Source organism: Danio rerio, chromosome 15, assembly GCF_052040795.2.
Source record: "Danio rerio strain M-AB ecotype USA chromosome 15, GRCz13ab, whole genome shotgun sequence".
Lineage (NCBI taxonomy): Eukaryota > Metazoa > Chordata > Actinopteri > Cypriniformes > Danionidae > Danio > Danio rerio.
Window position 1 is genome coordinate 23361868 of NC_141035.1, and position 25860 is coordinate 23387727.

General features: G+C 36.3%; 2 protein-coding genes across 6 annotated transcripts in view; one reads left to right on the forward strand and one right to left on the reverse strand.

Moving 5' to 3' along the window:
• The window catches only part of LOC147833651 (uncharacterized), a 734785-nt gene that overhangs the window by 634396 nt on the left and 74529 nt on the right, over nucleotides 1-25860 (forward strand). The gene's annotated exons all lie outside the window — the stretch shown is intronic.
• Nucleotides 1-25860, reverse strand: part of tpst1 (tyrosylprotein sulfotransferase 1) — a 78620-nt gene that overhangs the window by 25058 nt on the left and 27702 nt on the right. For 2 of the 5 annotated variants that reach the window (XM_087282412.1, NM_131403.1), the window contains 1 exon segment: nucleotides 4749-4947. In XM_087282412.1, coding sequence (XP_087138538.1) covers nucleotides 4749-4947 — 199 coding nt within the window. 5 annotated transcript variants of the gene reach the window in all.

Below are 25860 nucleotides of genomic sequence, written 5' to 3' on the forward strand. Positions count from 1 at the left end.
GCAGAGAGAACATGCAAACTCCACACAGAAACACCAACTGACCCAGCCGAAGCTCAAACCAGCAACCTTCTTGCTGTGAGGCGACAGCACAGCCTACTGCGCCACCGCGTCACCTAATATTTAATTTAATTGTGGTCCTTTTAACGACTTAATAATTAGGCATAGGAATAAAAAGCATCTGAGGCTGCAATATCTGCTATAAGATCTATTTTTAGTTGTCATGTACCCACATGAAAATATACTATAGTAATTTATAGTAAAAACTATAGTGTTTTTTTATCATACTAACAATGACACGTCCAATAGAGATAGAGAGGGTGTACAATAAACTAGAAATAGTTTTTTTTATGAATGGGCGATATATTTCATCACCAAAAAGGATTGAGGTCATGTCCATGTGTTGTGCGATAAGTCGATGTGAAGATTATTAATAAACTAATTTCGAGAGGATCACGTGCTTGTGATTGTTCATGTCTGGTCCTGCGTCAGCTTACAATTGATTCACCAATCAGATTATTCTGAACTCACTATAAATAACCAGAGTTTCTTACCTCAGTATTTTTGTCTCGAAGAACCCCCCTCTCACCCACCCCTTTTCTCCCTCCTTTCTAGATGGGCAACACATCGACTGAGTGATTGGTTGCCTTACAGCAAGAACGTCTCTGGTTAAAGTCCCTACTAAACCAGTTGACATTTCTGTGCAGTTTGCTCATTCTCCCCGTGCTCTCGTGAGTTTTCCTTGGGTTCTCTGGCTACCTCACACAGTCAAAAATCATGCGACCTAAGTAAATTGAACACACCAAATTGACACCATAGTCAAGCTCTAAGCCAGTCATATATCTCTCTTTAGCCGTCCCTATATATTTCTTTAGCCAAAAATAAGTCAGGGGAGTTCATCGTGATCTACTTGAGCTTAAACTTCCCTCTGCTAAAAGGAGGGAGCCCAGGGCTCGAGGATCTCATAAGCTCAGGGCTCTCTACCTGGACAGCATGCCAAAGTATGAAGTCTTGAAATATTAATTATTTTGACAGGCCATTATTAAAAAAATAAAAAAGATTATCAAGTTAATTCTGAATCATACAGCTCTATGTGAGGGTGTGTAAATAATGATAGTTTATTTTTTTGGTTGAACTAACCCTATTTAAAACAATTGCCTTGGATATGGAGATGGTCTGACCACAATCGCATTCCCATGGCAGAGAGAAATGCAACTGGGGTGAAGATGTGGCAAAAAAACATTGCCCAGCTATGTCACTGCCACTAATATATTTCCAAGGCTGGGAATCTGACACAGCTTTTTCTTTGAACTCTCTGAGCCGGACTGACACATTGATAGAGCTTGACACAGACCTCTTCCTGACCTTAAAAGACAGAAAAAAAGAAAAAAAAAGAAAAGAAAAACGCCACACTCTTCTTTGTGACTGTGGCTTACTGCTCAAGTAGCATAAAAACCCTTTCCACCACAGTCAGCACTCTGTTAAGTCATGCAATTTTCCTATACTTTGTTTTGCTTCAACATGTAAAAACACTAACGGAGTAAAGATATACCTGTATATCTGGCCTGTCACTGTGAACGACGAGACCACCTAACCCTCCTCGAGTGGCACGCTATCCATAATTTAACAGATTCAAGTAGACTATGCTACAACCCAAAATGTTTCCCTCAGGCACATCTGTGAATCACGGCACCTCAAAACCTGTCAGCTCGAGGAGCACACAGAGCATGGAGCCATTATGATCAATCCTAAAGGCTCTAATGGCCACATTTTATATTCTTTTTTCCATAATTTAGCATATGATTTCATCATTATCCGCTGCAAATGGACAGCAGCTGTGAGTGAGTGTGGCGTAATACAGCTGATGTAGGAATGTAGACCATAATTTCTTAATCAAAACGACACTTCCTGTCTGAGCGAGAAGAAAAGGACACTTTGAGGTAATATTTCAGAGTTAGCGATGAAAAAAGTAAGCTAGCAGATTCGAACTATCAGCATATATAGACTAAATTAGACGTTTGCTTTAGCTTAGCAAACAAGACAAGAGTTGGCGTTGATGGCAATGTAAATATCCATATTCTATACTAATAAAAAGGAATTACACAAACAAATAAAGTAAGATTAATGGGAAGCAATGCTAATGTTAAAATGGTTGTTCAATAGACAAGCTCTGCTTGTAAATGAATGTACATTTGTCAAGCTTTGACAACAGCTGGGTCTATATCCACCAGTGAACCATGAATCATTTATAATCAATAAACTGAGAGAAACGATGATGGAAAGATGGATTCAACACAGTGACTATCAATCTTCGGTTCATTATAAAGAACAATCACTTCATCTTCATACTGCAGGTCTCTCAAACACCAAAATGGCAGATATTCAACTGTAATCATCGTAGTTAATGGCCTGTCTTATCTAAGATAAGTGTAGTCAATTAGGCAAAACAAATGATAATTATAAAAATACATAATAATTATATAAACATATCTATCCATCCATCCATCTATCCATCTATCTATCTATCTATCTATCTATCTATCTATCTATCTATCTATCTATCTATCTATCTATCTATCTATCTATCTATCTATCTGTCTGTCTGTCTGTCTGTCTGTCTGTCTGTCTGTCTGTCTGTCTGTCTGTCTGTCTGTCTGTCTGTCCGTCCGTCCGTCCGTCCGTCCGTCCGTCCGTCCGTCTGTCTGTCTGTCCGTCCGTTGTAAAGAAATCAAGAGTTTTAACCCAAAAAATTACCAGTCTGTCTAACTATTGTCTGTCTGTCTGTCTGTCTGTCTGTCTGTCTGTCTGTCTGTCGTAGAGGAACCAACAGTTTTAACCCAAAAAATGACCAGTCTGTCATTCTAACTATCATTTGTCTGTCTGTCTGTCTGTCTGTCTGTCTGTCTGTCTGTCTGTCTATCTTTCTCTCTGTCACAGAGGAACCAAGAGTTTTAACCCCAAAAATGACTAGTCTGTCAGTCTGTCTATCTATTGTCTTTCAGTCTCTCTATCGTAGAGGAACCAACAGTTTTAACCAAAAAATGACCAGTCTGTCATTCTGCCTAACTATTGTCTGTCTGTCTGTCTGTCTGTGTGTCTGTGTGTCTGTCTGTGTGTCTGTCTGTCTATCTGTCTCTCTGTTACAGAGGAACCAAGAGTTTTAACCAAGCGGCAACCTCCCGCTCTCCCTTGGGAAGTCAATACGGAAGTAACTAAAACTGCAATTCATCGATTCTCCGTTTCCCTGGTGAGTGAAATTATATACTTTTATACCATCCTAATACATGTATTTGTTTTATTTAAGATCATTTATCATTTATAATGTTCTTTAGAGCTGTAATGCACTCCAGAATCTGTCAGATTGATTAGCTGTAGGCTCTAGAACAGTCATCTGAAGCGTTGTCATACAGTGTTATGCTGGATTTCATCAATAGTCTTGCATTTACTAACACAGACTATATCTGAAGTGTTTGGACGTATTTCGCGTGTTCCTGCTGTAGAAAAGCGTCATAAGAACAATACTTAGTGGCTCAATGTATTACAGCAGTGTTTTTAAAAGTCTAAACACTTTATTGATATAGTGTACATCCAAGCACATGTGGTCAGAACACAAATGAATCGCAGGTAATGAAGTATTAAGCGTTTCTCCCAAAGAAAAGTCTGTCTGCCAGGTCCAAGCAAAATGCCAGCAGCTCTGCTCACTCTCCGCCTCTTTGCCCTCGTTTGGTATACCGCCGTGGGTGCTATGACGCGTGAACAAAATGGCGACGGTTGGTCGTGCCTACTTGTGGCTTCTTTTGCGCTCTTCAGAAACCTATGGGTGACGTCACGGATACTACGTCCATATATTTTACAGTCTATGGTTTTAACCTCAGAAATTACCAGTCTGTCAGTCTGTCTATCTATTGTCTGTCTGTCTGTCTGTCTGTCTGTCTGTCGTAGAGGAACCAAGAGTTTTAACCCAAAAAATGACCAGTCTGTCATTCTGCCTAACTATTGTCTGTCTGTTTGTTTCTCTGTCTGTCTGTCTGTCTGTCTATCTATCATTTTAATAATAGGCTTTATAATGTTAACCGAAAATGTAAAAATGCAGTAATTTAAAAAAAAAAATAAGGACACACACACGTTTGTTTTTGTGAAAAGTGGGGACATTACATAGGTTTCCATTCATTTTATACGATCCAAACCGTATATTGTATTGCCCTATTTTTAATATTTTTTTAATTGAGAAATATAATGTAAACTCCCCAGTCCAGTTCTAACTCAAAATGTATTGAACCCAATGAACTGAATGTATTTTGATAAACATGGTTTCAAAATCAGTTACAAAATACACAGAAAAACCCAGTGGACCGGTAATGGATCACACACACACACACACAGATTCTCCAATCTGCATACTGTAAATGCTCTGCATTTTTCCCAGAGGTGCAAATCACACCTAAGTACCCATTTCACACATGGAGCTGCTCATCCCTGCAGGATATGTGCTATGTAAATCGCTTTTAATTCTTAGATTAGAAAGTCAAAATAAGCACAAAACACAAAAACTAAGTGATACCAAATCCTCTGATCCCAGTCTCAGAACGTAAAGCCTAGCTCGAGGACCACTTTTAACCCAATATGTCAAACGTGTGATCTAATAATAGCAGCGAAATGATTTAGTAGCGGATGAAGGAAAATGAGGTCGAGGTGCTTTAAGGTACAACAGAAATAAGTCATCACAGAAGTTATTTTGTGACTATGCTTACCCTTCTGGTGTTGTCCAGGACTAGGGGGTCGGGCCGGCCGTAGTTAGGAGGGTTGGCGTGGGGATCATAGCCGAGCCTGGCCAGCATGGGGGCGATGACAGCCATGTCCCGCTGCACATCCAGAGGGATTTTGCCCACCCACTTAGATAAGGCCTCCACGTTGACAGGCTTGATCACCTGGTCTGTAGATCTCTCGACCCTGCAGAGCAAAAAGTGTGTATTAATAGTAGAACAGCGAAAATAAATTGTCTTGGTAGTCCTATTATTAGTGCACTGAAGTGACCTATCACTGATTTTTCCACTGCTTTGACTAGTAGATATTTCTAGATCCTGTAGAGAAAAAAATTTACTCAATTGTCAGGCTGTAACAAATGATTATGTTGATAATCATAAATCCAATAATCATCAGAATGACTACTTGACAAATTGTTGTTTATTTCATCAGTTAGGCCTTTGGATTTCTCTACACTGTATAAAAAAGGAATTGTGTCAGTGATCTGATAACAAACTTCTTAATAATCAATTAAGCTAGGATTATTATTGAATAATGATTATTAGAGCACTCAAGTGACTAATCAATGATTAATCCACCAGTTAGGCTGCAACAATTTATTATCTAAATAATGGTTTATTCTTATGATTACTAGTGTAATTAAGCAACTTATTGTCGATTATGGCATCAGTCAGGCTTGTAAATTGGCTGTTACAACAGATTATTTTAAAAATCAATTAATCTAACCTTATTAGATTGATAAATCAATTACTCATTGTTAATTCCATTTAATCAGTTTAATCTGAAATGACTGCAGGTAGTCAGTAGGTTTTACTGGATATTCAGCTTTTCAAATTAGCACAAAAACAAACAAAATGGTCATCTTCCCCAGCCTTCAATTCTGTCAATTTTGATTCATTGAAGACGACAATGACTACGACTACAACGATGACTATTACTACGACGAATACTACTACTATTACTAATAATACGAGTAATACTACAACTAAGACTATGACCACTACTACTACAACAATTATGATGATGAGTACTAAGTCTACTACTACAGCGACGATGACTATGATTACTACTACGCCAACTACTACTACGACAACGACTACGAAGACTATAACTACTACTACGGGAACTACTAATACTACGACAATGATGACAACTACTTCTACTAATACTACGGTGATGACAACAACTACAACTACAACTACAACAACTACTACTACTACTACTACGACAACAACAATGACTAAGACTACGACTACCATTACTTTGACTATGACAATGACTACTACTACTACTACTGCGAAGATGATGACTACTATGACTACTATTACTACTACTACTACAATGACGACTACAACTACTGCTACAACGACAATGATGAATACTACTACTTACTACTACTGTGACTACTACTACTACGACGACTACGTCTACTGCGACAACAATGACAAGTACTACCACGGCGACAACAACTACTTTGACAATGAGGACGAATACTACTACTACTACTACTATGACTATACTACAACGATGACGACGAGTACGACTAGACTACTATGATGATGACTACTACTACTACAACGATGACTACGACAACTACTACTGCTACGACAACGACTACGACTACTACTGTGACTACTACTATGACGACTACTACGACTATGACTTTACTACTACTAAGATGACTACGACTACTACGACTTCTATTACGATTACAACTACTACTACTGTGATGATGACTACGACTAATAAAACGATGAATACTACTATTACTACTACGATGACTATGAATACTACTAGTACTACTAGTATTAGTACGACGGCTACAACAACTACTACTTCTACTACTGTTTAATCACCTTCTTCATCCTCCATTCTTGTTTCTTCTTTTTTTAATCAATTATCCTCATATTATCGTTATTGTATCACACACACAAACAAACACACAAACAAACATATGCACGTGTTGGCTGTCTGTATTTTATTTGTTACCAGTAAACTGTAGCACTTAGTACATAAAAAGTTTTTAAATATTTCAGCTTTCATTTTTGTAACTGTTAATTTTGAATTAACCCTAACCTAAATGCAGGTGCTGACCAGAGATTAAATTAGCAGCATGTGTTGAGTGCTTGTGTTCATGCACGCTGTTAAATAGTGTACTGCATATGACTGTGCATAAAAAGATGCACACTTTAGGTTTTACAGTCTTACCACAGAGGTCTAATTGGGCCTAATTAGATCACACAGCTAGGCTGTGGGAAATGCTGCAAATAAACGGCCTTTAATTCCCCAAGATCATCCTCCAAATGCATCACTTTTCATATTCCACACACCACCCTTGTATATGATTAAGCTACAGTGACACAGATTGATGTTTCTGGATTTGCTAATCTAGACGTATATGTTTCAGCACAACCTGGCAGAGCTTCAACAGCTTTATGCTGATGTAAAATAACTTAGCGGTTTTACTGAACCCCAATAAATAATTATAGTCTAGTTTTTACTGCATCCCATAGAGCACGTCCCACTTTCTAACAGCAAAATCTGCTAAATAAGCTTCTTCTATCATAAAATGTGTGTGGACTCAAATTTGTAGAGATATTAAAAATGAATCAGGCATTATGTCACACCCTGGGTAAATTATTCATATGTCTGAGATGAAATATTTACAAAGCCATGGATAATCCAGCCCTTCATTTTTTTATTTAGAAAGAACACATAGGAGTGGCTTCTGTGTAAGAAGGAAATTGTTTACCTCTTATATTTACAAAGAGATCAGATGAACCCTTTTTCTAAGAAACCTGGAAAATGTGCAGGGCGCTCATCATTGTTCTATTATTATAGCAAATGGGAACAACAAATATTGGGTCAATCTAATAAAGCCTGACATGAACATGTGTAGGTCATATTACTTCTTAAAATTCAAATGCAGTGTGCACTGTTATTTTTCTTGACAATACATTAAGCATACTACTCTACCCACACACACACTGATTATCAGGATTCAATCCAATTTCTAGTGTGTTCTAATGTGTGTTCTAGTTTAATTTTCAATAAAGGTCCCATGAAATCAAATAGATGTTAGTATCAGTATTGTTCATTTTTAAGAGATCGATAAGCTAGTGTGCTCCAAAACAGTGACAAAATTCATGTTTAAAAGATATAAAACTGATGTAAACATGTAAAGCTTGTAGTTTGCCACATCTGCCAACAGGTATATGGAGCAATGATTATTTTCACTTCACCTCAATATACTGTTTCTCATGAAATCTTGACTAAATAAATGCTCTTTAGTTTCAGACATGTGCCACCCCATTTAAGACCCTTTTCATTTGCTTTTCAATTGAAGCACTTGAGCTCAATCACTCTCAATGGCAAAGCATTGATAAAAACAATACGCTATTGGCTGCTTTAAAAATAGGGGAGGAGCTACACTATATCCCACCTTCTCTTCATGTTTCAGTTAAGATTGCATTATACATCGGGGGAAAAAAATGCACATTTCAAAGCACTTCACGGGACACGGGAATGTGTTGTGTCTTGTTTGATTTGTACATAGCTTATTAGCACCATTGCATTTTACAGTACAATTAAGAAGAATAATATAATATAATATAATATAATATAATATAATATAATATAATATAATATAATATAATATAATATAATATAATATAATATAATATAATATAATATAATATAACATAATATAATATAAACTTCTGGTCATAAATATAATAAATGTTACTCTGCAAAATAAGTAAATATATAAAATATATAAAAGAAAAAAACTGCAATGTGTTTTTCAAGCCAAAACATGTTTTTTTTTCATATATTTTTGCTTTTGTTCTTGATTTCATGTACCTTCTGTAGTGGTACAGTTTCCACAGATCCCACCTGACATATTTCCATATAAGTAAAGTGTCTTCTACTGTATAATCACCACATTACAAGTTTATTCATTCTTTTTTTCATTCTCTTCTCTGGGAAAAATGACTTAAGCTGAAGTCTTGTCGAAGAGTCACTGAGGCCATGTTCCCTGTTTTATTATTTCTTCCCTCATAGAAGGACTGCCTCCAGATGGGAAACAGATTACTAATGCTCAATCTCTTTCTTCAGCCAAGACACAGGGGATTGTCAGCTCCACTGCCGGCCCACATCAGAGAGCTGTGTGGATCCACTGCAAAACACCTTCAGCCTATAATCCCTCAAAACATCAAACAATGACACCAAACCAGCAACAAGACTCGAGCTGGCACACTTAGGAGTGTGAGTGTGTCTTTATGTGCACATGTCAAACCAAGTAAATGACCCAACCTGCCTCTTCAAACAGCACTAACAGAGTTGTGACAGCACAGCACAGCACTTCTTATAAAATAATCGTGAAGTCCAGGGTTATTAAGGTAGCTAAAAATTATCAAATAAAACATGTTGCTTGAAAGTAAGAAAAAGTAAACTAAGATCAACTGTTAAAGGTCCAGGGAAGGGTTTTTTTAGATTTCAGTATGTTAGTTTTAAGGATATCTAACAGCTACTGTGCTCCAATTGACACAATTTGCATGCAGAAGATATAAACCTGATAAAAACATCCAAAGATTGACTGATTGTTTTTCACATCACCTCATACTTAAGTTTCTCATTAAATATTGTCCAATTAAAGGCTCTCTATTATCTGACATCCCCCGCCCCCTTCAAAAACGCTTCTTGTTTTCTTTCCATTTGATGTGCTTGAGGATTGAGCTCGACCAGCTGTGGTAAAAACCAAACGCTATAGGCAGTTTTTTTTAAAAATAGGAGGAGCTACTGTAAGTCCCGCCCTCTCTTTGTGTTTCAGTTGAGATTATGCCAAATGATGAATAAGATATACACACTTCACTGCGACCTTTAAATGAATTATTTTAGCTGTAATTGTCAAGAAAACATAATTTTTTTTTTATTTGTTTGTTATAAAATAAATCAAACCAAAACTAAAATCACACCTATAGTCGTACATAAACAGACAATTCTGGAAAATAATCATAAAATTATTAAAAACTTAGCAAAAACTCAAATTTAAGCAGTAATCAAAGTGTACCTGACTTTGACTGACATTGTCAAAACTACATTGTGGAGATATAAAATAATATATCATGGCAAAGCTAGCTCTAAATAAACATTATAAACATGTCTCACTTATATTATATTATATAAAATATTTCTGTGAAGTGAATGTAGGCTGTGGAGGCAACTGTTCTAATTAATGAATGAATTGGAGAAATTGGTGGGGGATGGATCAGGCATTTTAAAAAGTAAGTAGTTTGTGGAGAAGTGCTTACTGGAGATGCGAATCGTTTCAAATGTTTCAGTCGATTTGGTGAACTAGTTCAACTGGTTCACTTAGAAGATCTGGGTAAAAAGAACAATTCATTTGCGATCAGGATCACTAATACAAAAATAAAACACATAATTTGGTACAAATGTGTTAAATAAATACAATATCTCCTCTGGTCGTATTTAATTCTGTCACTGTTCTGCTCTCATGTCCTCTCATTGTTTTTGTCGCGGAAATGGCATCAGGATTACAGACTCTTCCAAATGCATACAGTGGGCTTGCATTAAATACATTTACATAGATAAAAACGAAGGATGTTTTTGCTAAACTTTTATATAGTTTCCGTTATACAGTTACAATACAGTTTAAGTTAGTTCTAGTTAAAAAAAAAAAAAAAAAAAACTCTCGTTTTTATTTTTATTTCATTTAACAAAAATGTTTTTAAATTTTGGATTTCATTTTTACATTCGTTTTCGTTACCTATAATAACCTTGGGTGTCAATATTTTAACTTATCATGCAATGTGTATAAATGAACATCATTATTTGTGGTGGTTTGATATACTAAAACAATTATTTTTTACAAATTAAAATTATTCTCATGTTAATTTTTACAAAACAATTGTTATAAGCGTACTAGTGGTTTATAAAATGTATATAATGTTGGTTATTTCTGTGAATATAAGCAGCAGCTTGGAAAGAAATCACATGTGTAACAAAATCTACGATCTGTGAAACCTGTGAAACGATCAGTTCTCATCCCCTTAGTCATGCCTTGCGAGAAGAAATCTCAGCGCTACAATCAGAGTTTGAAGGGAACTTGAGCCTTTTAGCAGATTTTTCTTATTGTCAAACAGAAACATTGTACAGTAAAAAAGCAGAAAAAAGAATGACCCCTTTAATGAAAACAAACAAAAAAAGAAAGATTTGAGGTAATACCAAGATAATAACAAACATCTAAAAATGTTGAAATGTAAAACGTCGAGTCCTTTTCTTCCTGGAATGCATGAACAACAGCGGCCCGTGAGTTATTGAATTCACCTTCCCATCACACACCCTCCCCGACCTCAGCCTCAGCGTTAGAGACCTGCTTCTCTCCCCAGGCACCACAAAGTCCATTTATACTGGCAAGCTGCTCCGCTGTACATTTCATTGTTCAACTCCCTGGCTGATGCAGTCCTTCACTTCTCTAATCCATTTACATTGGAATTGCACTTGGGCTGCAACATGATTAATAGATTTACTGCTTCCCAGGACAGAGAGGACTGTTTTCTTTCTTTGCCGCAGTTACTTTCTTCAGTGGAAAAACTCAAAAAATCGTTCATTGAAAAGCAGAAAAATGCAAGCGCACACACACGTAGACGCAGATAGGAGGAAAAGCCATTTCTGACAGCCTGGCAGTGGATGCGTCATGCCATTCTCTAGAAAATAACATCCTCTGTTCGCCAGTTGCTATGGCCAACACATGCCAAAAACACACAGTCAGCCTGCACTCACACTAACTGGTATGAATCCCTATTATGATACATAGCTGACACACACTTAAGGTGAGATTTGCATCTGTAAGCTTTGTAAGAGAACGGATTTAAGATGACCGACAACAGTAGGATGTGGTGGCAGTAGAACAGAGGATCATAATTTGATTTAGCCATAAATGATTACCATATTATCTATTTTTTGTTTGATTTATTTCAGGATATGGTGATTAATTTTAGGATTTAATGAATCACATGAATCCATTTCCAAATTTAAACTCAATTGCAAACAGATTATTAATAGTTGGTGTAAAAATATACCTCAATAATTCAAAGATGATATAAAAAAACTAAAAATAAGATCCGCATTTCTGTAATTCAAGTATTAATTGTAATCAACGTATTGATGACAAATCTATCATGGGTCTATCTATAAACCAAATAATTAAAATGTTAATATAAAAATTGTCTCTTAATTACTTGAGTTGTATTTACAAAATATAGACGTACAACTGAAATATAAAAATAGGTTCTCTTTTGTTATGTTTGACTTGCTTAGCAAGCAACACTTGATGTGAAGCTATTAGTAGTACTACAATATCAACAACTACAATTACATTGTAAAACCCAAAAAGTTACTCAAACTGTGAGGAAACTGACTGCAACAAACCATTTAAGTTCAAAAGCTAATCCTAATGAGTACTGTTAACTTAATACATTGAGTAAAATAAGCACTTTGAGCACAGTAAAACCCAATAAATGAAGAGAACTCAAAGCAACTGAGTACTGTAAAACCCAATAAGTTAAGGCAACTAAAAAAAAAAGTTTGAGGAAATTGATTGCAACAAACCATTAGAGTTAAAAAAGCAATCTATGTGAGTACTGTGAACTTACTTCATTTAAGGTGAGGTAATGAGGTATTTAATTAACTCATTACTTTCAACACTGAGTTCGAAACTCTTTTTAAATGAGTAAAATTAACTTTCAGTCAATTTTGGGTTAACTACAATCATTTCATTTGATAAAGTTGACTGTTTGGTTTTACAGTGTAGGTTCAGTTTCTTTCTTATGTTAAGCACAAAAGAAGATATTTTGAAGAAAGCTGAAAACCTGTAACCATTGACTTCAATAATAGAAAAACATATACCATGGAAGTCAATGGTTACATGTTTCCAACTTTCTTCAAAATATCTATTCTTAGGTTTGGATCAACTTGAGGATGAGTAATGATAAGTACATTTTCATCTTTGGGTGAACTATTCCGTAATATTAGAAAGCTTCTAATTAGGGCTGCAGAATATATCCTTTCAGCATCGATATCGCAATGTGCAATAGTCATATCGCAAGATATTCAATGTTGAGTCTGAAATATAGTTGAAAAGGAGCTACAGAACATGTGATTTGTAGAGTCACTGCTTTATCATTTGAATTATTATGCGTTATTTCTTTTGAAGGTGAAAATAACACAATATTTTTACTTGATGTAATGATTGTTCGATATTTGGACTAGAAACGAGACAATGCCAATGTAAAAAAAAAAACTTTTTTTGTGTTGTTTTTCATTGCACCTGAATAATGTTAGACTCCCCAGAAAACTGCAAAATAGAGCTATTCATTCATTGTGAAAATGTATTCATATTGCAATATCCAATACATTGCAGGTCTAACTTTAAAGGTCACCTACAATAAAAATCATATTTTGTAAGCTGTTTGGACAGAACTGTGTGTAAGTATAGTGTGTTCAGTCATATTGGGGTGATATAAAGACAATAAGTGTCTTTTTTTTAAATTTTCTAATAGGATCCAAATCCCTCCCATTTGAGGCAGATCGTAACGTGACATAGGAGTGTGATTTTCCCGCCAACCGAATTGATAGACAGCCGCGCATTAACATGTCTCCGTAGTAACACGTATTATCATATAAGGATGTGCACAAAGCAACTGGGATTAAAAGATCTGTTTAGCTCTCTATGATCATCAATCATCATTAAATGTGAGTTTTCTTAAAAACAGTGTGTGTTTGTAATAAATTACAGCGATTTAACTGTATTTACTTTATCACTACAGTCGCATGTCAGTAAAATTACAAAAGATACTTTAATCCTGTTTTGTGGATGTTAAATCAGGATTATTTTGTACAAAGGCTTGAATTAACTCCACAACAAATACATCAAATAATCACTGGTAAAGTTCTTACTGTAGTATTTCTTACAAACTTTACGTGAGATCTGCTTCTTTCATGTCTGTCATTGTGCTGTTTATCTGATGCAGCCGAGCCGGAGATTGAGGGATACTCTGATTCTGTGTTCACACCAGACGCGGAAAAAGTGTCAAGCGTGAGTGATTTACAATGTTAAGTCAATGCAAAGGCGGGAATAGACATACTGCGGCGCGAATTGCGCCAATGGCGCAGTGTAAATGGCGTGATATGCGCGAAGAGCGCAACCCGAATTAAACGTTTTGCGCGCTTGACACTCTTAACGCGTAACCTGTTTGAGTTGTGACTGTTCTGAAGCAAATTTGGATGATGGGGATTTTGACAAATAAAGCGGATTGTGACACGCGAATGGAGCGAGTAAACTCAAATATTATCTGCGTGTGCCACGTATGGTGTGAACACAGCATGACAGGCACGTGGGAATGGTGGGCAGGGAAAACTAGTATCAAAGGAGCGGGCAACAAAAGGTATAATAAATAATATGATGGGTGTTTTGAGCTGAAACTTTACAGACACATTCTGGAGACATTAAAGACTTGTGTTAAACCTTGAAAAAGGGTTAAATAGGAGCCCTTTAACGTACACATTCAATAAAACAACCTTAATTTTAAATAAATCTTGCCATAAAAATGTCTTTGCATTACACCAATTTCCTCGTTTTATTTTTGGTCTTTTTGCCACTTCATTTTCCAAAAAAAGGTGTAAAAATGAGAGTAAACGATGAAAGGAACAAAAAAGGAACACAATGGGAGCCAGAATCGAACTCACATCGCCCACATGTGTACGAGCACATGTGCCAGCCGCTAGACCATGTCTCAGCCGAACGACACATTTAATCAAGAACAACTTTCTCATAATCCCACATTTCCCATAGAAGCTGGAGTACATTGAATGTTTGTTCTCCGCCCACGGCCCATATGTACAGTAACTGCTCCAACAGCAACACAAATCACTGCGCTGTCTATAAGCGGCCGGGTTAGAGAGATGAAAGAGATAATTTAACACGGCTACTGCCACATCCTTTACTCGACAGCAGCAGCTATATGACAGCAGAAGCCACATATATCACGTAGAGAGTGGACTTTTTTGCATCTCACAAACAAACACGCTGGCCTTTTCTCGCCTTGTTGCAAGTACACAAACACACGCATTTGTAAGGTCATGCGGAGCTTTCCTTATGGAAGAGCGGCTTAATGGTCTCTGGCTGTTTGTCAATTATTCATGGAGGGTGCTGGAGCTTTTTGCATGGCGGTGCAGTAGTAAAGCCAAATAACAAAGCCCTGAGCTACATGGGCTGCTCGTGCTAATGGTCAGGTCTCTGCCGCTAGTCGCTTAAACTGTGCATTCAAAATTAATGTTAATGTCTGGTGGCCCATACATCGGTCAGAGAGAGTCATAGGTGGTGAGCCGCTGATCAATAGCTCAAAAAACAAAACAAACAGATAGAGACCCAGCACTAACAAACCTAAGTGCATAAAGCTGCTCCCCTGGCAGGTGTTGCGGGCCAAATTTAATGGACTTGAATTTGTACATGCCCTATGGGATGAAGGGTGGGTTTAGTGTTTATCATCAGCCATTAGGGCCCTAAAGGCTCCCATCTGCCTAAAATCATATCAGTGCCTTCTCCGAAATGAGCTATGGTGGTTTTGTTCACCTCAAGGGCCAGAGGAACCACGAAAGCTTGAGCTTGCATACTTTTTTTCAGATGCCTCCAAGGAGAGCAGAGGCGCCTGTTTGGTCGAGTCCTGTAGCTGAACTCCTCTGACGATCTGAAGAGAGGTGTTTTTGCATTTGAGTAATCAAATATTCATGCATATGATGTGTGCACAATGCTAATGCGGAGTGTGTGAGACCTATAGAGCACCTGTTACAAAGCAGATTTATCATTGACTAGTTTAGATCAAACTACCTTTCCCACTATTTAATATGCTGGTGAAAATAAAATAGGCATTTTAAACCATATCATAGTTTTTATGACCAAAGGGGTCAGTCACACAAAGGGGTCTACAATAATGTCATAACTATTATTTTAAAGGTGGGTTAAAGTAGGTAAGTTTGACACCCAGTGGTTGAACAACGTATTGCATGGCTGGTTAAAAACACACGCAAGCGCAGGTTGCCAGATTGATGACATCAACAGGAGTAAGCCTGACTATGGAGCCTAAAGAATTTAAATCGTGTTCTAAATAAAAGCAACAGCACGCAATAGAAGAATTATTTATTATATTAAAAGAAGTTTTTGTTCTAACCATCACCTGAAATTGTATATTTTAGTAACGGTTTCTATTTCTTGCAGTAGGACAACAGGACAAACTGACAATGATCACCTCACATGTGCTTATTTAGTGTTGATGCTAACAGTGTGAGTTTGAATGCCATTTTACATAATATTTATTGCCATACTACTGAAAGCAGCAACAGAAAGTTCACCTCAGATTAGAGATCTGCGCGGGACTGTAATTTTAACCGGACTTGACAGCTCCAGCAATATATTCGGTCATTGTTCACCCGCTGCATGACTCGCCCGTTTTCTACCCTATCAAACTGTACCCACTAAATTTAGATCCGGTTTTCATGTTAAAATTGGGCACTACTAAAAGAGAGAGATAACAGATAAAAGTGTAGGCTGTGGATGTGTAGGATCGTAAGCTAAAAGTGTAGGCTGTGGATGTGTAGGATCGTAAGCTAAAAGTCAGTTTTGTTTGCCCCTTTGTGATGGGAAATGAGTGCCGCATGACGTGCTGTGAGGTTTGTGGCTGGTGAGGCACTGACTCTTTCAAAGTCAGATTTACAAACATATCCACTCAATATATTTGACAACTACCGATGGTCTTTCATATATCATATCACCATTATTTCTATACATATTGGGCCACAGAAGAATGTATAGCGATTAAATAGGCCTCCCAAAAAACACCCAGCTGGATGTTACAGTCCAATTAGCCTATTAGAAGCGACACACAAACAGGAGCACACACTCTTTCTCTCGATAGCGCTATATAGTTAGGCCGCCCTCTCCTGTTCAAATTACACCAGAGTTCCTTTATGCTACAGTGTTTTATTTGGAAGTTTATGGAATGCAGACCTCTACCTCAGATCTTGAAAATAAAATAAGTTGTTTGAAATTTAACTATTATGACTCGGTACAAGCAAGACATATCAGTGATTCAACATCTGTATTTAATAATGTTACAATTCAATGTATTTGTACTGTATAATGTAGAAGTTCAGAATGTATTAATTAAATTATAAACCTTACCATTTTGCTGGAGTGCAGTATATGCATTATTCTGTGCTTCTGAATGGCTGTATTTGATTTTCGTCTGATGCAAATAGTCAATTTGCTTATCACTTTGTATCTCATCATGTAGCATGTTGTTAGGGCACGGGGGTTACAATGTAACCTGATCACCTAATGTTTATGTTCGTAAAATTCAAGTTATTTGCTAATTAATAACCACCTCATGAGGAACTCTGAATCTGTGTCTCATTTTGGAGTCTGCTACTTTCCATCACAGATGCATACTTTGAGAGCCTTCATGACTGAAAGAATGAAATGCACGTTTTTTTTTTACCATGGCAACCTGCAGAGCTGAAATAGAATTGGCTAAACTGGCATTAGGCGTGTTAAAGAGACCAATCAAAGACAGACGTTTACTGACTAACAGAATAATTAAAGCAGAATAACGGACTTCAGCATTGTTTTTCAGATAAACAGGAATGTTCACTTAGCATGTTTTTAAATATCTGCAAACATATTATGGTATTTTTATGCTTTAGAAAAGTCAAAAACATACATACAGCACCTTTAACTCATTCATTAATTTATTTTCTTTTCAGCTTAGTCCCTTTATTAATCAGGGGTCGCCACAGCGGAATGAACCACCAACTTATCAAACAGGGAGAACATGCAAGCTCCAAACAGAAACGCTAACTGACCCAGCCGAGGCTCAAACCAGCAACCTTCTTGCTGTGAGGCGACAGCACTACCTACTGCGCCACTGCGTTGCCTGGACCTTTAACTATGTTTTAATATTATCAATAAAATATTCAATATTTTAAGTAATATCCCACAGACAACTGTTGTTTTTACCTAAACATCAGCAGATAAGTGTGTTAACAAATGTGATATTGATTTTAAACAATAGTTTTCACTCAAGTTTGAGCAAGCAACATTTTGAACACAAAGCCAGAGTAAAACAGTGCATCTCGGAGCAAAACTATTTTGTTCCTAAAGTAATCAGTGTTTGTATGAACGGAGTGAGCTAATAAAACATAGCAGTCATTTGTTTAGTTTCTAAATGAATCATCTGTTTTTGAATGAATGCTTTGAGTAAGTCGATGACATACTGCCACTTACTCTGGTTTTAAGAGCCAGATTTACTCATCTATGACAGGCCTAAAGGCTTGTGCACTGTGGGACCATTTTCACTCGCACTTATCATCAGTGTTTTTTCCCAGAGATGTTTTTCAGCATTCATACAGTACCAAAGTATTTTAATTGGCAATGGACCCTTTTCACATTTCCAGCTTCCTCAGTAGCGGAAGTCATCATAGTTGGGTAAACTTAGAGCGCAGTGAATGGGAGAGTACAACAAATCATTTTTTTAGAATCCTATTTGCCGAAATAATAAAAGAAAAACTCCACAGTGGTGTTATCAAGACTTTCAGAAAAAGGAAAAAAATGTGTGAGGCTGATAACGGCAGCCAGAAGAGAGAAAAACGTCACATTTACTGTCCTGCCAACAGACGCTGTATAACAAATGCCTCACATAATTGGTAATTTGCTTTTTGTAAATTGATGCAAAGATGATATAAAACATATGTAAATACATATAAATGTATAAACATTTTTTTTTTAATCTAAATTTTAAAAACTTTTAAGGATTTAAGATTATTATGTCTCTTAAATTTGTTAAGGTCTTGTAAAGAATCAAAATCACTCCCTGAAATTACATGGTACTTACTGAAAGCCAGAAATACCCCTGTACACATGTTGGCACTGCACAAGAAGTCACCATCATCCTTTACTCTGTATTTATCACATAAGCACATGAGCATCCCCGCTATACAGCACACAAACACCTAGCCAAATTTGAGGAAAAAGTTACAAGCTAGACAGGTTTGGGCTTGAGCGCCACCAAGTCATGTTTTACTGTAACTTCAACAGCTCAAGGCACATGAACAAAATCGCCATACTTACTTATTGGCCAGTTTTTAACACGGCACGTCAAACAAACAAACAAACAAACAAAAAAAACAGCGGCATTTTTAAATGCAGCTTTGACACCTGCTGTTTTGTGTGTTGGTCTGTAAACTCACATTGGTGCCCTTTGTTTAGACACAAGACAAGGCATTAAACATCAGGGATAAGTGTGAGTAAAAGGGCCAAAACAAGCCAAGGGGCCAATATAATTTAATTATCGCCATCAAACAAATTCCCCTAAAATAAAGAGATTTTATTTTTGTCAATATCACACTACTCCTTTCATTCCCTCGACTTCTATTCAAACGCTGAAACTGAAGCTGGAAAAGTGAGCTCATGCAAAGTTATTTCACACTTCACTGCATTCCAAAATTCAGGTTAGCTGAACTCTGACCTGTGAATTCATTTCATGTAAAGGCATGAGCCCAACAAAAGATACATTCAGAGCACATTGTCTTCATTAAAACAATGCCTACTTTGAAAGTGTACTTTTTGAATTATCCAAGTACTTTATAATGAATTGTATCCATTCAATTTCTGCATGCAAAGAACTGTGACCCAAAGCTTGACCCAAAATATACTTACATTTTTGACACAATAGCATATCGTGATGACACAGCCAAAGGCATAGCTTTCCAAAGTTTACTCCATGTTGCATGAACACAGGTGCTGAGCATATGAGTACTATAAACTTCTAACTTTGCTAAATGTCTTAACAATTTCTTACTATAAGCTAAGGGCAATAAAAGTTCTCTGTCTTCCTTAAACACCTCAGAATGGAGTTTTCTGTTATTGCAAATTGGTGTAATTTGAGTGCTAGTTGTTTGGATGAACCAAGGCTCTAGAGCAGTGGCACTTAACCACCGATCTACGGAGCGTTACTGATCCATGGATCAATTAGTAACGGATCGCAAAAGAAATCATTAATCATTTCCATTTTATTTAATATCTGAGTCTGAATGATCTTTTATTCTGAAAAATCTTTTATTTTGAAAAACTAACTGTATTCTCTCGGTTACATCTCGGTCACTTGAGCACGCCAAATTTAACCCACAAGCAGAAAAATTAGCAAAAAACAGACGTCTTTGGAAAGTTTCTTTGCTAGGGGGAAAAGGCCCAGTGAAGGACCCACGAAATCCCAAGGAATAGATCCGCAACCTATTTGTCAACAAACCAGGTTCATCCACCATGTCTGTGCAAAAAGGTCAACTGCTGGAGATCGCAAATGACGGCGGCCTTTTAGGGGCCGTTTGCATATTGTGTCTCTTCTAGAGTTTGCACAAGTTTGTTATTTCCAATGGAGGTGCACAAAACTGATTGATCAGCTTCAGCTTGTATGGAATATACACATTTCAGTAGACTTATTATCTCATACCAACACAGAACACCCAAATATTGCAATGTTTTGTAATTTTCTCCATAAATAAAACTTGTATTAGAGACAGCAATGTTTTGTCAGCTAGTCATCCTCTGAAAAAACGGTTGATAGTCGCCTAGCAACCTAACAACCCCACCCCACAATTTTTACATAGTACAAAATGTTAAATTTAATGTCATACGCTGAAAATGCTAATGGAAATAAAGCTTTATTATTTTGTCTTTTTTTTAATGGATAGATCTTGCCTTTCAGCAAGAAGTTAGGGTTCTTATGCAAAAAAAGTTTGGTGACCACTGGGTTAAATGGTCAATACGAGCATCCCTAGTTTAAACCAGAGATAGTGAGAGCGGTAGTAATTTATTGTTCTTGTAGAATTGTGCTTTAAATAAAGAACTTTAAGTTGACCAGATAATTAATCATTTACAAGTCTATATTGCCTATATGAATAGCATTTTTTTAAACTGCTGGGTTAAATGTGAAAAAAATGGGTGCACCTAACTTTTGTTCTGGTGCACCTTAGAAAAAGTTTTGGGCGCACAAGTGCAACAGCGTATAGTATGTATATTATTTACATTGTGTTGCATATGCATGCTAGCAAAACCCGTAGTATACTTTGACTTTAACCTTTAAACAGGAATGATGCTAAATGAACCACCAAAATGTTGATGTGATGTCACATGAAAGTTTGTGAGCCTCTGTTCTTTTGAATTGAGTCTTATTAATGAATCAACTGATCTGAACGACTGATTCAAAAAGCATAATGATCCAGTATTCAGCCAGCTTACTGACTGAATAATCTAGTTGCAGTGATTTATAGCTCACTGGAGGCGAAGACTGTCATTGATTTAAAATGTTAATTCCTAACTCCTTTTCTTTATGAAACTTGACAGCCTCAGTTAACATTATACTCAGAAGAAATGACTAGGATAGCATAAATAAAGTACATATAATATGAAACATGTCCATCATGATGTATCTGCAATAAGCTGCATATAATGTCCTCTGCTTTAATGAACATTAGCTTTAATACCAAATCTATGGAGACAGTGTGGTGAAGAACGCACATGCTACTGTCTGGACATGAGAAGACAAGATCCATCCATCTGTCCTCCATCTCTCTCTCCTGAGGGACAGTTTAGGATATAAGTCTCTGAAGCTCACTGTCACCGAGCCGTGACACACAGCAGTACTGCTCACTTAGCCTTCATTAAGGATTTTTATGTTTATCCAAAGCAGCCAGCCGGCTCTTCAGCGAGCCCACAGAAGGACAAGGACAGGCACCATGTCAGTTGAAGGGCTCTAGTTAATTTAGAAGAGCCTGAATGGGACTCACTGGAGCAGACATGAGGAGCACTCAAGTCTTGCCCCGGGACACATGGGATATGGGTGCAGAACAGCAGTAAAATACCTGTTGAAGGCACCACAGATCCTCCGGTGAGATTCTTCCTACAGCCCCACATAAATCTTCAGAAATCCTCATTAAGCCTGGGAAGCTTGATCAAGCAAGAGTAAGAGACATTGTGAATGCTGCAGTGGCAGAGGTAATAGAGACTGGCAAAAAAAAGGAGAGCTCGGAAGCTGCAGCAAAAACATCAATAAATACTTGACTTTTTAACATAAAAAAGTCAATAAATAAAAGTGGTGGCACTTTGCTTTGTGGTTGGTACAACAACGGATGTTGTTATGGGAAATTTCAAAAACTAAAAAAGAAATCTCTATTTTTGGAGGATATTTCAAAATGTAACTTCTCACATTTTGTTAAACAACAAAAAGATGTAGCAATTCTGTAAGGTGGAGTTAAAGCTGCTGTTGTTTTATGTTAAGTGGGATTTTTAAAGTGGGATGCATTTAGAAAGAGAGAGAGAGAGAGAGAGAGAGAGAATGTTTTTGTGCTTGTTTTTGTGGTTTACAAGGGCAAATTTGTATAATGACATGGGTATGACATTGGAAAGACCAAGTTAAAGTGGTTAAAAGGACATGCCTTGTGGATTTAGGGATAGGGGTAGGGTGAAGCAATATAATATGCATTTTTCACAGTATAGAATACATGATGCCTATGGAGTCCTCATAAACCACATATACAAGTGTGTGTGTATTTTCTTTTGTGGTTTACAAGGGCAAGTTATATAATGACATGGGTATGAAACTGATATGACCATGTTAAAGTTGTTTAAGGACATGCCTTGTGTCCTCGTAAATCAAAATGCATTAAAAAATCATATTTAATGCGGTATTCGATATTGAAAATTTGTCACATGGTTCCTATGAGGGTTTGATTTGGGGATAGGGGGTCGGGCAAAGCAATATAATAAGCATGTTTTACAGTATAGAGTTCATGCAGTCTATGGAGTCCTCGCAAACTACATGCAGCATACAAGTGTGTGTGTGTGTGTGTGTGTTTGTGTCTGCGTAAGAGCAATAATCCCTTATAAAGCATTCACTGTGAATGTTTGGAAGTTCTTATATTGACATGCAGGTTCATTTTACACACATCTTCATAAACGAGTCCCTTGTTCTCTAAATATGGCTCAGTTTCATTCAGTGCATGCATGTTGTGATATTTATCTTAGTTTATTACCTCTTAGGTGATAATCCTTCATCTCATTCTCTTTGTCTAAATATACCTACTTCACTAATATCTAGTAGCCAAATGCAGTGCATGAAATGAGTAGCAAGTCTGAGTAACATACCCTTGAACACCACAAAAACAATTACACACACATGGGCAATATTACAAAAATCTCATATCCTGATATAAGTCACCTCATATCCTGATAACGACATATATCATGATATAGTACCATTTCTGAAAATTCAATGAATTAATAGCTTCTACATATGGACTTTGTGTAAAGTACTATTTCTTTCTTACATTTTAAAGTATACTATTCGTATGTGATTATATTTCTCACTTGTGATGATGTGTATATGATCTTGTGTAAAAACTGACGATTACAGGTCCAAAAAAAAAAAAAAAAAAAAAAAAAAATATATATATATATATATATATATATATATATATATATATATATATATATATATATATATATATATATATATATATATATATATATATATATACGTAAATATATTGTTAAATAAAGTGCAAAATACAAACATAGGACTTTTAAAGATAGAATCTTTCTTATTTTTTGTTTCCATGTTTAAGTCCCTATAATGGTGTGTAATACTGTGCACATAATGTATAAATTAGGGCAGCACAATATTTAGTTTCAGCATCGATATCGAAGTGTGATCATTCGTAATAGTCACATCAAAGGATTTGCAATGTTGAGTCTGGATTATAATGTATCATTAGCATGTCGTCACCTTGGAATTATAAGGTTCTATCTGTGTTCTGAATGATTTAGAGATATTATGCTTCAAATTTTTGCACTTTATATAGTAAACGGTATGTGTAGCATTTGTTTTTTTTTGTTTTTTTATAAAAAGTCTTAAAACGTAAACAACTTAGAAAAAACATCCCATAATAAGTTGTCATTTATTAAGAATATGTCAATAACTCAATTTTGACAAAAATGTCAGATAGAACCTTATAATTCTATAAGTGATGATGTGTTTTTGAAGTCTGTGACTGTATGAGGACTTTAAAAGTATTTAGCCATAAGAGATTGTACCATTAGAAAATGTAACGATTAATTGTTATTGGATTATTTTTATTTTTATTATTCAATTATTGTACCTAAATACAATACAAAATAAATTACTTGGAAAATAAAAAAAAACACTGTTTCAAATGTAACTTTTTCTTTATTGTATTTATTGTATTTTAAAGTGTTTATTAGTTTTTACGCAGATCAAAAATGATCAATCCTTACCATATTCAAGTCATCTGGTGAAATTGTATTTATATTGCGATATATTTATTCATTCATTTTCTTTTCGGCTTAGTCCCTCTATTAATCTGGGGGCATCACAGCAGAACAGAATGAACCGCAAACTTATCCAGCACGTTTTTATGCAGCGGATGCCCTTTCAGCCACAACCCATTTCTGGGAAACATCCACACACACACACACATTCACACTCATCAACCATGGACAATTTAGCCTACCCAATTAACCTGTACCGCATGTCTTTGGACTGTGGGGGAAACCAGAGCACCTGGAGGAAACCCATGAGAACACAAGGAGAACATGCAAACTCCAGACAGAAACGCCATCTGACCCAGCCGAGGCTCGAACCAGCGACCTTCTTGCTGTGAGGCGACAGTACTACCTACTGCATCACTGTGTCGCCCCACATTGCAATATATATCACATAATAACAATAGATTGTAATGTTAGATTTTTCCAGGATCATGCAGCCCTAGTATAAATTATGAAAACGTATTACTGTAAAACATATGCACAATACACATTGCAAAAAAATAATAAATAGAGGATAAAATGAAACGATACACTTTTTAATTTTGTTTAAAAAATATGTATTGTCTTATTGCACAGTCCTAACTAACATCATCCTTTCATAAAATATACTAATGTATAATAAAAACTGAAGTTTGGGATTTTAGAAAAACTGTTCTACCATGCTATTAAACACTGCACCCGTTTTCTAATAACAATCAGTTAAATTGTTCCTATATCAATTTACTCAATATTTAAAGTGAAAACTGAAAATGAATGATTTATTCAGGAAGACTTGGCTCTCAGTGTCATCGCACAAACATCCACTTGTCCATTCAGTAACTAATGATACTGCGTGTCAGTGATCCCTTCATTATGTGGTTTTGGAAGAATAGCAGTGTATTCAGTAGGTGAGGTGTTCTGGGCTCATGCCTTTTTTCCGTTCCCACAACAAACCTTTCAAAGAAGCACTGCTTTTACTGTCAGCACTCTGTTTAATAAATGCCACTTTTTAACTGCGAGCCCTTCAGCTTTTCTCCAAATGTTCAAAGTAAAGGACACAGCAGCCAACAACAGCACACTGAACGCTCAAATCTCAGTCTATTACACAGTAATGGTTAATCTGACCTCATGTAGTTTGATATATACAGTACACTGTAAAACCCAACAGTCAACTTTATCAAATGAAATAAGTGTAGTTAACTCAAAATATACTGAAAGTTGGGTACTACTTATGTGAAAAGAGTTTTGAACTCAGTGTTGAATAGAATGAGTTAATGAAATACCTCATGACTTCCACTTAAATGGAGTAAGTTTACAGTACTCATATAGATTAGTTTTTTTAATTCAAATGGTTTGTTGCAATTGGTTTCCTTAAACGGTTTGAGTTACCCTAAATTTTGGGATTTTACAGTGTATGTTTATATATTTGAAGAACAAAGAGAATTTTGAACAAAATCAGAGTAAAGTAAGAAACAAAAAAGGATTACAGGAGTTCAACCTTCCAGCAGATATAAACATACATACATATATACAAGCATATATACAGACAGACAGACAGACAGACAGACAGACAGACAGACAGACAGACAGACAGACAGACAGACAGACAGACAGACAGACAGACAGACAGACAGACAGACAGACAG